General features: G+C 42.5%; 1 protein-coding gene across 5 annotated transcripts in view; it reads right to left on the bottom strand.

The window, feature by feature from the left end:
- LOC126323926 (uncharacterized) overlaps positions 1-18,607 on the bottom strand; it is a 127,591-nt gene that overhangs the window by 15,755 nt on the left and 93,229 nt on the right. For all 5 annotated transcript variants that reach the window (XM_049994867.1, XM_049994847.1, XM_049994866.1 and 2 more), the window contains one exon: positions 10,479-10,725. In XM_049994867.1, coding sequence (XP_049850824.1) covers positions 10,479-10,725 — 247 coding nt within the window. The remainder of the gene's footprint in view (positions 1-10,478; positions 10,726-18,607) is intronic.

An 18,607-nucleotide genomic window follows, 5' to 3' on the forward strand; every position in this document is an offset into this window, starting at 1 on the left:
AAAATGGTGCAGGTAGCTGAGCAATAATTTGCATCATGTCTGCCCTGATAACGGCAGACGACGATTGAGTGTAAACGGTACAAATGGAAAATGTAAAAGTGGGGAGAGTAATTCGGACGGCAACTGCCTGCAGGCCGGTGTGGAATGTGATGGGATCGTAGTAAATATCATCCCGGACCAGCAACATAACCGCTCCATGAGCCGGAATACCTGCCACAGGGGGTGGGTCAAAACGCACAGAGGTGTAGTGTGCCAAGGCAATTTGATCGCATGGGCGTTGCTTAGTTTCCTGGAGGGCTACGACGAGCGGACGGTGCTAGCGGAGCAGCAACTTCAAGTCCTCTCGGTTGGAGCAAATGCTGCGAATATTCCAGTGAATAAGTGCCATCGTGAGAAGAAATACAAGATGAAAGAAGGGGTCACCTCGAAGGCCGATGAGGTCCTGGCTTCGAGCGAGCACTGCCACCGCTATCAGTAGGCGGACAGTCATCGTCCATTGGTTCTATAGGTTCATCGGCCATCTTCTTAAGATGACCGGGAGAGGGAGCTTCCTCCGCAGGTGAAAGGCCAGATGTTCGGCTACCAGCGGTGTGGCCAGGCGAAACGGATGACGGTCTGGGGAGGCAACCGCTGGGTGGCCCAGGAGAAGAAATGCGCCGTGGCGGAGAAGGAGAACTGTGCTTCCTATGAGCCTTCTTGGAAGGTCGTTTAGTAGAAGTACTTGTCGCTGGCTGGGAGTTCGATGTACGTAGGAAGTCTGCATGGGACGGTTCCTTCTTGAAGGCCCATGCATCTGACTTCTGGGTCTTGGTCTTGGCAGAAGCTGATGAAGGTGCTTGTGTCTGAGGGGTGACGGGAGGAAGAGGAGACGTCGACCGCGCGATCTTAGCACTCGCCGAACGGACGACCGTAGTGCTGAAGGTCAGATCGCATGTCTGCGGCGCCACCTCCCTGGTAGTCCGAGGAAAGGCCAGGACAGTACTGTATTTCCCGCTGGGAGCAGCGTGGGCTTCCTACTAGCAAATAGCTTGCGAGCAACCGAGGTGGACACTTTCTCTTTGACCCGAATTTCTTGGATACAGCGTTCTTCCTTGTAGATGGGTCAATCGCGGGAGGACGCTGCATGGTGACCCTGACAGTTCACACAACGAGGAGACGGAGGTGGACAGTCACCCTCATGGGCATCCCTGCCACAAGTGACACATTTAGCCGCATTGGAACAAGACTGGCGAGTGTGATTAAAACGCTGACACTGGTAGCAGCGCGTAGGTGTCGGGACATAGGGGCGAACAGAAATAACCTCGTAGCCCGCTTTGATGCGCGACGGCAGCTGAACACTATCAGAGGTCAAGAAAAGTGTCCGGGTCGGTACAAGGTCATTGTTGACCTTTTTCATGGCCTTATGGACAGCCGTCACGCCCTGCTCAGTGAGGAAAGACAATCTCCTCGTCAGTCAATCCATCGAGTGATCTAGAATATACCACACCACGAAACGATTTCAAAGTGCGGTGAGCCTCCATCCGGACAGGGAACGTGTACAGGAGTGTGGCCCGAAGCAGTTTTTGTGCCTGAAAGGCGCTCTCAGTTTCTAGTAACAAGGTACCGTTACGCAACCTGGTACAAGACTTGACAGATCCGGCTATGGCATCTACGCCTTTCTGGGTAATGAAAGGGTTGACAGAGGAAAAATCCTTTCCGTCCTCAGATCGAGAAACTACAAGGAACTGTGGGGCAGGCGGTAGTACTTTTGTCACTGGTGGCTGGTCAAGTTTCCGTTTGTGGGCAGAAGTCGAGAGAGAAGAAGAGAAATCCATTGCGGAGGAATCCCCCCATGACTGCCAGCGTCTCTGATGGCGCGCTCCTTCCTTGTGGGGACCCTCTCTGAGGGCACTCCCGCCTTAGGTGAATTTTTACACCTCAGGTCACACCTCCAGAGAAACAGACGGAGGGACCAATCGGCATGGTCAGAAGGTATCAGCTCAGGCAATCACCCCTCCCTGGGCCTGGCCTTTACCAGGGGGTACGTGCGTGCCTTACTTGCCTACCCAGGTCGGGGAATTCCGCGTTACCCCGTCACCGGCTACGCGTGCGAACGGGTGGGTCGACCTTCACGCGCGCACAGGGTGGAAGGAAGAAGAGGAAAAAGAAGAGAGAGAGGGAGAGAGAGAGGGAGAGAGAGAGGGAGAGAGAGAGGGAGAGAGAGAGGGAGAGAGAGAGGGAGAGAGAGAGGGAGAGAGAGGGCATACTGTCTCAAACGCCGAGGTGGAGACCAGAGAAGGCAAGGAGAAGAAGGCAAGGAAAAGAAGAAGCCGAGGAGGAGAAGAAGCCGAGGAGGAGAAGAAGCCGAGGAGGAGAAGAAGCCGAGGAGGAGAAGAAGCCGAGGAGGAGAAGAAGGCGAGGAGGAGAAGAAGAAGGCGAGGAGAAGAAGAAGAAGGCGAGGAGAAGAAGAAAAAGGCGAGGAGAAGAAGAAGAAGGCGAGGAGAAGAAGAAGAAGGCGAGGAGAAGAAGAAGAAGGCGAGGAGAAGAAGAAGAAGGCGAGGAGAAGAAGAAGAAGAAGGCGAGGAGAAGAAGAAGAAGAAGGCGAGGAGGAGGAGAAGAAGGCGAGGAGAAGAAGAAGAAGGCGAGGAGAAGAAGAAGAAGGCGAGGAGAAGAAGAAGAAGAAGGCGAGGAGAAGAAGAAGAAGGCGAGGAGAAGAAGAAGAAGGCGAGGAGAAGAAGAAGAAGGCGAGGAGAAGAAGAAGAAGGCGAGGAGAAGAAGAAGAAGGCGAGGAGAAGAAGAAGAAGGCGAGGAGAAGAAGAAGAAGGCGAGGAGAAGAAGAAGAAGGCGAGGAGAAGAAGAAGAAGGCGAGGAGAAGAAGAAGAAGGCGAGGAGAAGAAGAAGAAGGCGAGGAGAAGAAGAAGAAGGCGAGGAGAAGAAGAAGAAGGCGAGGAGAAGAAGAAGAAGGCGAGGAGAAGAAGAAGAAGGCGAGGAGAAGAAGAAGAAGGCGAGGAGAAGAAGAAGAAGGCGAGGAGAAGGAGAAGGCGAGGAGAAGGAGAAGGCAAGGAGAAGAAGAAGGCAAGGAGAAGAAGAAGGCAAGGAGAAGAAGAAGGCAAGGAGAAGAAGAAGGCAAGGAGAAGAAGAAGGCAAGGAAAAGAAGGCTAGGAGAAGAAGGCTAGGAGAAGAAGGCTAGGAGAAGAAGGCAAGAAGAAGAGTAAGTAAGACAGTGAGATGGAGAAGAACAAAGAAAGGAACCAACCAACGGAAGGAAGAAAGGAGAAGTGAAAAACCAAACTGATCGCAAATATAGGTCGTGGAACCGTCCGTCTCCCGACGCAGGCGCTTACTACCCCCTTGAGGGGGAGGGACTCTTAGTCGCCTCTTACGACAGGCAGGAATACCTCGAGCCTATTCTAACCCCCAGACCCGCTGGGGGGGGGGGGGGGGGGGGGGGGGGGGGAGGGGAATTTATCTGTGATTGGTGTTTGCAAAATTCATTGTAACATTTGTGATGTATACTGGTTAAGCTGGAAGGTGTTTTAAAAGAGGTGCAATGAACGCAAGGATGCATTTTGGCTTAATAAGTATAAAAAGTCGTCTGTCGCCATACAGATTTATCATATGGGCCATGTTTTGTTGTGAATTAAAGATCTTACAGTCCTACACACACACACACACACACACACACATATATATATATATATATATATATATATATATATATATATATATATATATATATATGGTGTTACAAAAAGGTACGGCCAAACTTTCAGGAAACATTCCTCACACACAAATAAAGAAAAGATGTTAGGTGGACATGTGTCCGGAAACGCTTAATTTCCATGTTAGAGCTCATTTTCGTTCTTTCGCCTACGCTCAATGGAGCACGTTATCATGATTTCATACAGGATACTCTACCTGTGCTGCTAGAACATGTGCCTTTACAAGTACGACACAACATGTCGTTCATGCACGATGGAGCTCCTGCACATTTCAGTCGAAGTGTTGGTACGCTTCTCAACAACAGATTCGGTGATCGATGGATTGGTAGAGGCGGACCAATTCCATGGCCTCCACGCTCTCCTGACCTCAACCCTCTTGTCTTTCATTTATGGGGGCATTTGAAAGCTCTTGTCTATGCAACCCCGGTACCAAATGTAGAGACTCTTCGTGCTCGTATTGTGGACGGCTGTGATACAATACGCCAATCTCCCGGGCTGCAACATTGAATCAGGGATTCCATTCGACAGAGGGTGGATGCATGTATCCTCACTAACGGAGGACATTTTGAACATTTCCTGTAACGAAGTGTTTGAAGTCACGCTGGTACGTTCTGTTGCTGTGTGTTTCCATTCCATGATTAATGTGATTTGAAGAGAAGTAATAAAATGAACTGTAACATGGAAAGTAAGCGTTTGCGGACACATGTCCACATAACATTTTCTTTCTTCGTGTGTGAGGAATGTTTCCAGAAAGTTTGGACGTACCTTTTTGTAACACCCTATATACGAGGGTATTCCCAAAGGTAAGGACTCCTATTTTTTATAAGTACATAGACCTGTTTATTTCTACAATGGTTTACATCAGTTTACAGCTTGAACATTCAGATATTTTCCGACATAATCAACATTTCTGTCGATACATTTTTGTAGACGCAGTGGCAGTTTTTGTATGCCCATGTCATACCAGCTCGCCACCATGCTGCGAAGAAGGATGCCGCCATTGATGTGATTGTTGCATGGTCCCAGGTGTAAAATGGTATGCCCAGGTTTCGTCACCCATGACAATTGAGTCCAGAAAATTGTCCTGTTCGGCTGCAAGGCGGTGAAGAAATGCACGGTGAGCATCAACCCGTTGCCGCATGTGGTCCTCAGTCAGCATGCGTGGCACCCATCTTGCGCACACCTCCCGGTAGTTCAATGTTTCCGTTAAAATTCTGAGAGTGGTGCTTCGGGAAACCTCAAGAACCAACGTGCAGAGATCATCCAGGGTGATCCGCCGTTCTTCACGCATGCTTTGCTCAACCATCAACACTGTCACCTCAGAAATTGACCGTCTACCGCTCCTTTGTTTGTCGTGAATTTCGGTCCGACCAGCTGCCAAGTCTCTACACCACTTACGAACATTTTTGACATCCATGCACGACTCACCATACACTTCCGTCAATTGGCGATGGATTTCAATCGGTGCAGTGTCCTTTGCTTTCAAAAACCGAATAACTGGGCAGAATTCGCACTTGGCGGTAACATCCAACGGGAACTCCATTCTCAATGGCTGTCAAGCCAAGGCTGAGCGCCTCAGCGCGACGTGGGCATGTTTACACACAGGGCGTGAAGCACTCTTCATAACAGTGTGTGCAACTGCCACACAGAGTTCTGTACTTATAAAAAATAGGAGACCCTACTTTTGGGGTTGCCCTCGTATGAAAACAATCTTCTGAAACAATTGGAGAATATAATGCAATACTCAAGAAATGTAAATGTGTTAAATGAACTGATTATATATACAACGGGAAAAGCCCCTTTAAATTTGCCGTGAAATTGTTATAAATTTGACGTCGCCTGTTTCAGTTGCCTTCAGTACATGTCAGTAGTGACAATGGGCCATTAGATGCTGTTTGAGACATGTGACGCCAGATGAGAATGTCTTCGATTTCTCAATGAAAAAAAATTGTAGCTCCGCCACAAGAAAACTAGAACTTCATGTTGAGAAATCACGAGGCGGTGCCATCTAAATCTCATTCCGAATGTTATCGACTCTTAAGTTTCTCAATTAATAGCCATTGTTTTGTTAAATACCTTACACTTACAGTTTGTTTTATCATGATGGAAGATTTCGATTAATAGATGCGATGTTATTTTTAAACATTTTATTCTGGGTTTTACATATTTTTGTTGTTTACTTTGCTAGGCTAGGAGCTCCCCATTATTACTCTTTACATCTTTTATGTGGATTTTAAGTATGGACCTAATTCCACATATTGTATGTCAGTTCATGTTTTACTGTCAGACGGTCATGTCGCCATGTGAAGTAATTTTAATTAATGACCACGCAACTGCATTTTAGCTATTAAATTTAAGATACTGGTGTACTTTAGCTATAGAGCCCTCTGCTGCCGTTATCTGTATAAATACCAAACGCATCCAGGCCATCGCCAGCACTTACTACGTACCTAAAAATACAGCTTTTAACGTTGATACCTGCATCAAAATATTTTAGGGTATGTATGGATGGTATGCATCACTGTTAATCATATAAATATTTTTTATTTTTCTTATTTGTCACAGGGCTGTTGTAGATTTTGCTTCAGCTAATTGAACTTAGTTGGTTTCATCGCCATTTTTTTATATTTGGAGCAGTTCTGAAGATGGGAGTAGCCGAAACCAATGATAGTGAATTGTAAAATTTGTTTGATCTAGATGGACCTTTACAAATAAATATTGCAGCAGCTTATGGTAAATTAAAAATGAAGAGGCAAAATATATGGGTTGTTTTAGAACGTGTAGGAAAATGGTAGAAGTAAAATAGGTGAACAGAACGATCTACGAAGGAATGCTTCTAAGAAAGGAGAGGAAACTAGCGTAAAGCATAAAAATGAGAGAAAAGAAATTGGTTGCAACAATGAACGACTGAAGCACACATTGCAGGGAAGAGAGGGAGACTAATAGGAAGACTTGGGATGCTGGATGACATTGAAAATGTACGAAGTTAGGTGCAGATTGATGTAGACACACAGGATAGCATTTGACACATATGCTTACTATCGGAAGTACAATCGTGTGGGCTATCTAGCGACATTTATGACTGGATTCAGTATTTCTTAAAGGGGGTCACAGCATATTATCTGATAGCATCATTGACAGATTTAGAAGTAACTTCAGGCGTACTCCAGGAATGTGTGATTGGATCCTAGCTGCTCGTGTTTAATATTAGAGACCCTGCAGATAACATTAACAGTAACCTCAGACTTTTCACAGATGATACTAGCAACCTGGCACAGCTTTTCACTAAGTATCTACGACTGGTCGGCCTGCCTGGCATTGCAGTAATAACTTTTATACATAAACGTTCACCGCGAGTGAGCCTAGGTATTCGTAAAACAGCATCAAAATACCTACATTAATTCCTCTAGTTTACGTTCATATACAGAGAGAAAAGCATGATAAGGGACTTCAATTTAGCTGTTTGTATAGATGAGTACTGTCTGGAAAAATCTCAACAATATTCAATAAGATCTGGATAAGATTCCAAAGTGCTGGAAAGATAGTCAACTTCCTTCACAGTTCAGAAGTGTACAATTTTGCAGTTTACATAACGAAACAAGTAGTACCCACTAACAACAATATGGATGTGCCAAAACTGGAATTGATCAGCTAATTCAAGCAACTGAGTGTAATAATTTGTAGCGACATGAAATGGAAAGATGCAAAGGCCCAGTGGCGCGGAAAAGCAAGTGGCAGACTACAGATACTAGGAAAATGCAATCGATCTACAGAGGGGACTGCTTGTAAAATACATGTTGTAACCCATCCTAGAACAATGCTCAACTGTGTGGGACCTGTACCAAATAGGACTAACAAAGGATATAGAATGCTCACACAGGAGGGTAGAACAGATTTCTTTTTTATTTACACGTCAAGTTCAGTAGGACCAAATTGAGGAGTATATCTCCAAGGTCATGGAACGTGTCAGTACATGGAATTATAACATAAAAGTAATAACAGATAAAAATAAAATGTTTATCAACACGAAAAAAGTCAATCAATACGTTTATGTAAATGCAATCAACAATACAACAAGAATCAGATTAATTTTTCAAGATACTCCACGACAGAGTAGAAGGAGTGACCTATGAGGAAACTCTTCAGTTTCGATTTGAAAGCGCCTGGATTATTGCTGTTATTGCTGAGATTTTCGAATTCGAGCGGTAGTTTATTGAAAATGGATGCAGCAGTATACTGCACACCTTTCTGCACAATAGTTAAGGAAGTCCGATCCAAATGCAGGTTTGATTTCTGCCTAGTGAGTGAAAGCTACTTATTCTTGGGAATAAGCTAATGTTGTTAACAAGAAAGGGCAGTAAGGAATATATGTATTTAGAGGCCAATGTCAAAATATCCAGACTCGTGAACAAGGTTCGACAAGAGGTTGGTGAACTTACATCACTTATTGCCGAACCGCCCGTTTCTGAGCCAAAAATATCCTTTTAGAATGGGAAGAGTTACCCCAGAATATAATACCCTACGAGATAAGCGAATGAAAACAAGCAAAGTAGACTACTTTTCGTGTAGAATGATCACTCACTTCAGATACTGTTCGAGCAGTAAAAATGGCAGCATTGAATCTATGAACAAGATCCTGAACGTGGGCTTTCCACAAGAGTTTACTGTCTATCTGAACGCCTAGAAATTTGAACTGTTCAGTTTCACTGATCATATGCCCATTCTGTAAAATTAAAACGTCAGGTTTTGTTGAATTGCATGCTAGAAACTGTAAAAAACTGAGTCTTCCTGAGATTTTGTGTTACTTTATTTTCTACAGGCCATGAACTTAGGCCAAGAACTGCTCTATCTGAAACTGAGCCAATGTTGCACACAACATCCTTTACTACCCAAGCTAGTGTCGTCAGCAAACAGAAATATTTTAGAGTTACCTGTAATATTAGAGGGCACATCATTTATATAAATAAGGAACAGGAGTGGCCCCAACACTGATGCCTGGGGCACCCCCCACTTGACTGTAACCCCACTCAGACCCCACATGACAGCCATTCTCAACATTGTGACTAATGACATTTTGCAGTTGTTGCTGAAGTAATAGGTGAACTAATTGTGAGCTACTCCCCGTGTTCTGTAGTGGTCCAACTCCTGGAGCAATGTTTTGTGATCAACACAAATGTCTTAGTTAAATTTTAAAAAAAATATGCCTAGCGTTCGAAACCTTTTGTTTAACCCATCCAGTATCTCACAGAGAAAAGAGACTATAGCATTTTCATTTGTTAAACGACTTCTTAAGCTGAACTGTACATTTGATAGCAAATCGTGTGGTACAAAATAATCAATTATCCTTACATATACAGGCTTTTCAATAACTTTATGCAAACACTGATGGCACAAAAATAAGTCTAAAATTGTCTATATTACCCCTTTCTCCTTTTTATAAAGCAGCTTTACTACTGAGTACTTTAATCGTTCAGGAAACTGACCATTCCTAAAGGCAAAATTACAAATATGGCTAAATACAGAGCTAACATGTGCATCACAGTACTTTAATATTCTGCTAGGCACTCCATCATATCCATGGGAGTCCTTAGTCTTCAGTGATTAAATTATTGACTCAATCTCCTCCTTGTCTGTATCACAGAGGAGTAATTTCAGACATCAATCTCAGAAAGACATTTGCCAAGAAAGTTATGATTCCCTGCATAAACTAAAGTTTTGTTTAATTCACCAGCATTGCTCAGAAAATAATTGTTATATACTGTACATATATCTGTTTTATTAGTAACAGAAATACCTTTACTACGAACTGACTTTATATTGTCGACCTTGTGCTGCTGATCACACACTTCCTTCACAACCGACCATATTGTTTTAATTTTATCCTGTGAATTAGCTAGTCTATTTGCATACCACATACTTTTTGCCCTCATAACAACATTTTTAAGCACCTTACAATACTGTCTGTAATGGGCTACTGTAGCTTGATTGTGAGTACATCTAACATTTTGATATAATTCCCACTTTGTTCTACATGATATCCTTATCCCACTAGTCAGCCACCCTGGCTCACTATTACTGCTAGTACCCCGTTTAGAACGTTCTAATGGAAAGCAACTCTCAAAGAGCATGAGAAATGTGTTAAGGAAACCACTATATTTATCATCTATATTAATGCCAGTCAAATGGTCACTGGTGTATTTGACCTATGGGAGAATGTCATATAGATGCTGAAAAACTGAATTAGCAGATACTTGAAGACCTGAAGTAAATCGCGAGAGCCTGGTTACAAAGTCTTTTGAGTGAGGAATCTAGGAATGCATATCACTCCCATTAGGACTGCGAACAGAAGATGAGAGTAGTTACAGTGTGTACAGGTTTGCTTAAGCGATCATTTTTCTTGCATTCCATATGTAAACTGATAGTTAATAAACTCTAATAGGTGGTGCAGTGGGAAGCCGCTTCTGCCATGCACTTCACAGTGATTTGTAAAATTTAAATGTAGATGTAAACGTAGACATAGACAGACAGAAGAATGTATGAAGCCTCCAGCTGATACCTGTTGCAAGGTAGATATATCAAAAAGAAAGAAAAAAGATTTAAGACGCATTAGGAATGATATTATGTTGCTATAACAGATATATAACAGAGTCAATGAAGAATAGGAAAATTATGTTCCATGAAATTGAAGATGCTGGTTAAATTATACAGAGAGCTCGCTGCTGGAGAACCCGAAAAACACACCAGAGAGAGGAAGCTGAGAGTAATGGCTGTACTCACAGACGTTTCCTTGGGGCGGCTGCCAGAGGACGAGGCTCTCGGAGGCGGGCACCAGCTCGTCGACGGCGGGAATGATGGAGACGCGCACGGGGTAGCAGCGCGACGCGGCGTTGAGCAGAACCCGCACCAGCGTCGAGGGCAGCAGCCGCGGCAAGGCGCTGTCGTCGCTCAGGAAGCGTTGCAGCAGCGCCTGCTGGCGGCGGGCAAGCCGAAGCTCGTGCCGCACCAGCCACAGCGTCTCCGCAACCTGTGTGCCAACACGGGGATGCAGTCCTCTGCCCCCACTATCTGATCATCGAAGATCATGATGGAGATAAAAGGAAGGTTCAGGAATTGAATTAAAATTCTGGGTGAAAGTCTGTCAATGTTAAGATTCGCTGCTGACACTGCAATCATCAGTAAAAGTGAGCACGAGTTACATGGCCTTTTGAATGGAATCAACTTTATCATTAGCATAGCATATGTAAGGGCCAGTCAAATGAAAACCAGACACATTGGAAAAAGTAAGTAAACTGCTCATTATTTCAAAAGTAGTCACCCCAACTGTTAATACATTTATCCCACTGAGAGATAAGACAGTCAATGCCTTCACAGAAAAATGTTTGCAGTTGCACAAAGAGCCAGATTTTACACAGATGTGCACCTCTTCATCTGAACCAAATTGTCGGCCACAACTGTCCTCCTCCAGGGCTCCAGAAATATGGAGTTTGCATGGGGAGAGATCAGGACCTTATGATATGTACCGGAGACCAAGTGAAACTTCTGTGGGCAGGCTCACGTGTTACCATGGCTGTTTTGACTACGGTGCCAAAGCTTCGCTGGGAAGAGCTTACATCTCCATGCAGTCTCCATCTCTCTTCTTGTGATTTCCATATTTTTGAAGTCCTGAGGAAAGGCTATTCATTGCCGTCGATTTGCTTTGGACGTAAAGGTGCATGTCGGGGTACAACCACGATTCTGCATGCAACAGCAAACAATTTTCCAAGAAGGCGTTCACAGTCTTTTCTCACAGTGGGATAAATGTATCAATAGTTATGGCGAGTACTTTTGAAATAATAAACAGTGTACTTGTTTTTTTTCCGTGTATATGGTTTTGCATTTGACTGCCCCTTATACACTGAAGCTACAGAAAGACGAAATAATGAGAAGTAGCAGCTATAAGACTAGCGATAAATTTAACATTAAAGTTAACAACTATGAATAAGATCAAGTGAAGGCAATTGCCACCCTGGAAGCAAATTTACGCATGATGGATGAAGCAAAGAGGACATAAGAAGCAGAATCATGCAGGAGAAGCTGGTTTTCATAGTTGAGAGAAATTTGCTGGTATCAAAGATAGGGCTCAGGAATAAACTTCTGAGAATGTATGTTGGCAGTCCAGCACTGTTTACAAGTTAATAAGGGTGCCTGTGGGAAAACCAAAAAGGGAAAGAATGCTAGCATTTGAGATGCAGTGCTACAGAATAATGTAGAAATTTAGGTGAGACTGACAAGAAGAGTCAGAACGATAGGATATGTGATACGACCTGATAGGATAACTGTCACGGAACTAAAGATAGGTATAAATGATAAAAACTGTAGAGCACAGCAAAGATTGTGATATACCCAACAAAAAAATCGAGGACATGTTTAATTGTTACTCTGAGATGAAGTGATTGGCACAGCAGAGGGCGTTGTGTAGGCCGCGTCAAACCAGTCTGAACACTTGATGACCCCCAAACGATAAATTAAAAAATACATTATCTAAGGCAGCAATACTCAAAGTGTGCTTTTTGCCCTGTGGCTCCGCAAGGCCTTTACGAGGGCTCTGCCAAAATATCAGCCTGAAGAACAACGCACGTCAAGTGTTGTCACACGCTGAGAAAAACCACTTATAAACATCATATTAGTATATAAGAAACTATCAGCCTCGATTGCGGTAGCTTTGATAACATTCCTCTCACGTCCACTACAGCTAACGGCGAACCATGCTGGCCCTCCTCACCAGATGCGTGAAATAAACCCAGATTGGGAAATATTTATGTTGCCGACCTACACAAATGATGGTCTGCAGACATTAAAAATAGGAGTGGGTGCTGCAGACCCGGCCATATTAATCAAGAGTGTTAACATCATATGAACGAGGTATGGCCCAGAAATGGCTATCCATTGTTTATGCCAAGCAATTTAATTCTTAACGAACTACTCTTGGTATGATACATCAATCAGATAAAAAAGTCTTATGCGAACAGTTTACACCTGTTTTCATACTCGACAAAAAGTTAAAATCAACTAAGCACAATGGTAAACAAATCAAGAAGCCAAGTTTCATATAGTTCCCATAGTTTCTCGTTGTGTTGCTCCTATGCAAGGATGCTAATTTATAAGTCATACTTTAACTGCCAGCAATTATATAAAAGTGTTTTATTGAGCAATACATCTAAACTCAAAATTTATTCAATAAAGACGAGGATTAAGAATAGTGTGCAAAGAAAATGACACATGTAGAATACTACTCTCACTTAGCTATACGTAAATGGTATTTGTCATTAATAATAAAAGTAAGACAGTTTCAGATGAACAGTGACTAATAAAACCACGAAGTGGGATATAAATAAATTTCCATGTAAACTTCAACTCTTTCTCTATAGCGTAGAGTGAGATTATGCGGTCTTGTCCAAAGATTTCCGACAGTAATTCTGATCGCTTAAAATGATACTCTTCCATATATTTCACAGTCGAGAACTTTTCGCTGCTGCTACATGCCTTGGTGTATTTCAGCACTATCCATCTTAGAATGAGACTTTCACTCTGCAGCGGAGTGTGCGCTGATATGAAACTTCCTGGCAGATTAAAACTGTGTGCCGGACCGAGACTCGAAGTCGGGACCTTTGCCATTCGCGGGCATGTGCTCTACCAAGAGGAGACGAGGTACTGGCAGAAGTAAATCTGTGAGGACGGGGCGTGAAACGTGCTTGGGTAGCTCAGTTGGTAGAGCACTTGCCCGCGAAAGACAAAGGTCCCGATTTTGAGTCTCGGTCCGAAACACAGTTTTAATCTGCCAAGAAGTATCACCATCCCTCTTAGTCGTTAGTCGTCCATGCATACTTTTAACTCGCAATTTTGGCCTTTGAGAGCAACTTTGAGACCGTGCTTAATGCTTGCCGTTGATAAAGAAATAATGCTTGAATAAATAAAATTCAGTCTGCAGCTTATAGGACAGTAAATAATCAAATCACTACAAGCTGAAGAGTATGATGAAACGACTGCACAAGATGCTTATCATTGTTAGTGTCACAAGAATGCATATACGTGTTTAGTTTATTACAGAAATTGCACAATTAATTTACCAGTTTACTTAATTAAGTGGGTGAATGTAGGTTATATGATTTTTTAGCAATCCTAGAATTACTAAAATTTAAGTATTGCGAGGAGTAATGCTGTCATTAACAGTGTATAAAGTAGTTACTTCTGGAAATTTAAATACAGGCTGATTGAAAGATTCAAATCATAGAAATGAGATGATAAAAATAGTCAATAGTTTTAGGTTTGTACAAACAGTCAACTTTCCAAATCAAATAACTACTGGAAGTAAATGTGCAGTTGAGCTAATTTTTATAGAACTATGTGACTTCAATTATAGTAGCAATATTATAAATATGAGCTAGAGTCAGGGCTGAATTAACCATGTCAGGGTCCCTAGGCAATATACATCTCCTTGTGTAACTTCCTAAAATACATTTTTTTCTACCAAAACGCTTGTTTTTTACTACATCACGGAGGTCTGCCATCACTCTAACAAGTTTAAACAAATGAAATCAAAATATGCGAACTTTTTATTAAATATTTTGTGAAGTAAAATATATTTATATATTAATAATATAAAGGTTTTTTGGATACAAAATCGTTTAAAACATCTTTTTTCCAATATATCATTTTCAGACGCCATTGTCGCCAGTGAATTCAAACGGTTCTGACACACTGGTGAACGAAGACAATTTCTGATTAGTTTTAATGTCTAAAAGTTACATTCACCTATGGCGTTTGTATGTTTGTATGTTTGCAATTTACAACTTGATTGTACCTTATTAGCAAAAATCTGTTAATACGATTACACGCCAAGTAAAATTTCATCTTTTTCGACATCCTCTAATTGTAACTTAAGTACCATGAACTACACCATGTCGTCTACAAACTCAGGCTCAATGTTCTGGGAATAATGTTCCCTAAACTTCGTACAAGCCTCTCTAATTTCATCGTTGGGCTTCGTCGAGAAATCTGTTAGAAATACAAGCAGACAATTAATTTTCCAGTAAGTTTGTAGTCACCGCCGCAATTCTGTACCCAGCATGTCTAATACGGAGAAATAAGTTTCAGTTTTTAACTTCTGTTTTTCTCTGTGCACAACGTCTTCTGTAGATCCTTCATCGTAATGCATGTTCCTTCTTCGCACACTCATTTTCAGCACCTTATTGCGTACCAGTTTTCTCATTTGCCTTCATCTCGCAACCGTCAGATAGTTCTCAATCTAAAAGGTATTTTAAAAGATCGTCTGCTGTTCGAAGTCAAATAGTAGTTTTTTTCTAGAGATATAGTGACACTACTGATTCGGTCTAGCATGGCAGCCCAGAATACTGCCAGAACATTTAATTTTTCTCCAAGCCCTTTAATATACATGTGGCCTCGTTAATCACTTGTGATGCCTGATTTTCATCGTTAGTAACAGAGTGGAAGGCATTCTGGAAATCGTTGGGATCTTTGCCCTTGCACACGACCTTGTGTCGGATATTCTTTTCAGAACTATTTGACGATTGGGAGATGAAGGCAAATGAAAAAACTGGTACCCAATAAAATGATGAAAATGAGAGTGTGCGAAGAAGGAACATGCATTACGATGATGTATCTATAGAAGACGTTGTCCACACAGAAAAACAGAAGTTAAAAACTGAAACTTATTTCCCGTATTAGACATGCTGTGTACAGAACTGCCGCGGCAACTACGAGCTTACCGGGAAATTAATAGTCTGCTTGTATTTCTAACAGATTTCTCGATGATGTCCAACGACGAAATTAGAGAGGCTTGTACGAAATTTAGGGAACATTATTCCCAGAACATTGAGCCTGAGTTTATAGACGACATGGTGTAGTTCATGTACTTAAGGTACAATTAGAGGGTTTTTTTGCTTTCGTTGCTGTTCATCTTATATCCTTCTTTCAAGACACTGCTTTCCGTTCAGCTGCTCTTCCGGGTCCTTTGCTGTCTCCGACAGAATTACAATGTCGTCGGCAAACCTCAAAGTTTTTATTTCTTCTACACGGATTTCATTCCTACTCCAAATTTTTCTTTTGTTTCCTTTACTGTTTGCTCAATATACAGATTGAACAACATCGGGGATAGGCTACAACCGTGTCTCACTCCCTTCCCAAACACTGCTTCCCTTTCATGCCCCTCGACTCTTGTAACTGCCATCTGGTTTCTGTACAAATTGTAAATAACCTTTCGCTTCCTGTATTGTACTCCTGTCACCTTCAGAATTTGAAAGAGAGTTTTCAAAAGCTTTCTCTAAGTCTACAAATACTACAAACGTAGGTTTGCCTTTCCTTAATCTATTTTCTAATCTATTGCCTCACGTGTTCCAACATTTCTACGGAATCCAAACTGATCTTCCCCGAGGTCGGTTTCTACCAGTTTTTCCATTCGTCTGTAAAGAATTCGTTTTAGTATTTTGCAGCCGTGTCTTATTAAAATGATAGTTCGGTAATTTTCACATCTGTCAACACCTGCTTTTTTTGGGATTGGAATTATTATATTCATCTTGCTCACTAGATGGTAGTTTTGTTACGCCTGGCTCTCCCAAGGCTGTCAGTAGTTCTAATGGAATGTTGTCTACTCCCAGGGCCTTGTTTCGCCTTTGGTCTTTCAGTGCCGTGTCAAACTCTTCACGCAGTATCATATCTCCTATTTCATCTTCATCTACATTCTCTTCCATTTCTATAATATTGTTCTCAAGTACATCGCCTTGTATAGACCCTCTATATACTCCTTCCACCTTTCTGCTTGCCCTTCTTGGCTTAGAACTGGGTTTCCATCTGAGCTCTTGATATTCATGTAAGTGGTTCTCTTTTCTCCAAAGGTCTCTTTAATTTCCCGGTAGGATCTATCTTACCCCTAGTGATATGCGCCTTTACATCCTTACATTTGTCCTCTAGCCATCCCTGCTTAACCATTTTGCACTTCCTGTCGATCTCTTTTTTGAGACGTTTGTATTTCTTTTTGCCTGCTTCATTTACTGCATTTTTATATTTTCTCCTTTCACCAATTAAATTCAATATCTCTTCTGTTACCCAAGGATTTCTATTAGCTCTCGTCTTTTTACCTACTTGATCCTCTGCTGCCTTCACTATTTAATTTCTCAAAGCTACCCATTCTTCTTCTACTGTATTTCGTTCCCCCAATCTTGTCAATCGTTCTCTATCTCTCTCCCTGAAGCTCTCTACAACTTCTATTCCCACCTTTTTGCAGTTTCTTCAATTTTAATCCACAGTTCATAACCAATAGATTGTGGTCAGAATCCACATCTGCCCTTGGAAATGTCTTACAATTTAAAACCTGGTTCCTGAATCTCTGTCTTACCATTATACAATCTATCTGAGACCTTGCAGTATCTCCAGGCTTCTTCCATGTATACAGCCTTCTTGTATCATTCTTCAACCAAGTGTTAGCTATGATTAAGTTATGCTCTGTGCAAAATTTTACCAAGCGGTTTCCTCTTTCATTCCTTACTCCCATTCCATATTCACCTACTACGTTTCCTTCTCTTCCTTTTTGTACTATTGAGTTCCAGTCACCCATGACTATTAAATTTTCGTCTCCCTTCACTATCTGAATTTTTTCTTTTATCTGATCATACATTTCATCAATCTCTTCGTCATCTGCGGAGCTAGTTGGCATATAAACTTTTACCAGTGTGGTAAGATACCCCTCCGTTGTGGTTGCACCTACGGCACGGCTATCTGTATCGCTGACGCACGCAAGCCTCTCCACCAACGGCAAGGTCCATGGTTCATAAATTAATTGAACCTAAATACTTACCTATCCTCTTTATTTTTACCATTACAGTATTTATTATTTTTCTGCCTTGCTTTTAGGAGGCCGGAGACAAAATGAACAGTGGCACGGGATGAAATAGTAACAATTTCTACAATATCTATACAAGAACAACTTAGGCTCTTCAGATTCTTCAGTTTCTATGATATGAGGTGGAAAAAGTATGTAAAATAAAATCTCGTAACCAAACTTACATGGTCTCGTAAATGTAACTTCCGTTTCCAGAATGAGATTTTCACTCTGCAGCGGAGTGTGCGCTGATATGAAACTTCCTGGCAGATTAAAACTGTGTGCCCGACCGAGACTCGAACTCGGGACCTTTGCCTTTCGCGGGCAAGTGCTCTACCAACTGAGCTACCGAAGCACGACTCACGCCCGGTACTCACAGCTTTACTTCTGCCAGTATCCGTCTCCTACCTTCCAAACTTTACAGAAGCTCTTCTGCGAGACGTGCAGAACTAACACTCCTGAAAGAAAGGATACTGTGGAGACATGGCTTAGCCACAGCCTGGGGGATGTTTCCAGAATGAGATTTTCACTCTGCAGCGGAGTGTGCGCTGATATGAAACTTCCTGGCAGATTAAAACTGTGTGCCCGACCGAGACTCGAACTCGGGACCTTTGCCTTTCGCGGGCAAGTGCTCTACCAACTGAGCTACCGAAGCACGACTCACGCCCGGTACTCACAGCTTTACTTCTGCCAGTATCCGTCTCCTACCTTCCAAACTTTACAGAAGCTCTTCTGCGAGACGTGCAGAACTAGCACTCCTGAAAGAAAGGATACTGTGGAGACATGGCTTAGCCACAGCCTGGGGGATGTTTCCAGAATGAGATTTTCACTCTGCAGCGGAGTGTGCGCTGATATGAAACTTCCTGGCAGATTAAAACTGTGTGCCCGACCGAGACTCGAACTCGGGACCTTTGCCTTTCGCGGGCAAGTGCTCTACCAACTGAGCAACTAATCTGCCAGGAAGTTTCATATCAGCGAACACTCCGCTGCAGAGTGAAAATCTCATTCTGGAAACATCCCCCAGGCTGTGGCT

The sequence above is a fragment of the Schistocerca gregaria genome, chromosome 2 (genome assembly GCF_023897955.1).
Source record: "Schistocerca gregaria isolate iqSchGreg1 chromosome 2, iqSchGreg1.2, whole genome shotgun sequence".
In the NCBI taxonomy this organism is placed as follows: Eukaryota; Metazoa; Arthropoda; class Insecta; order Orthoptera; family Acrididae; genus Schistocerca; species Schistocerca gregaria.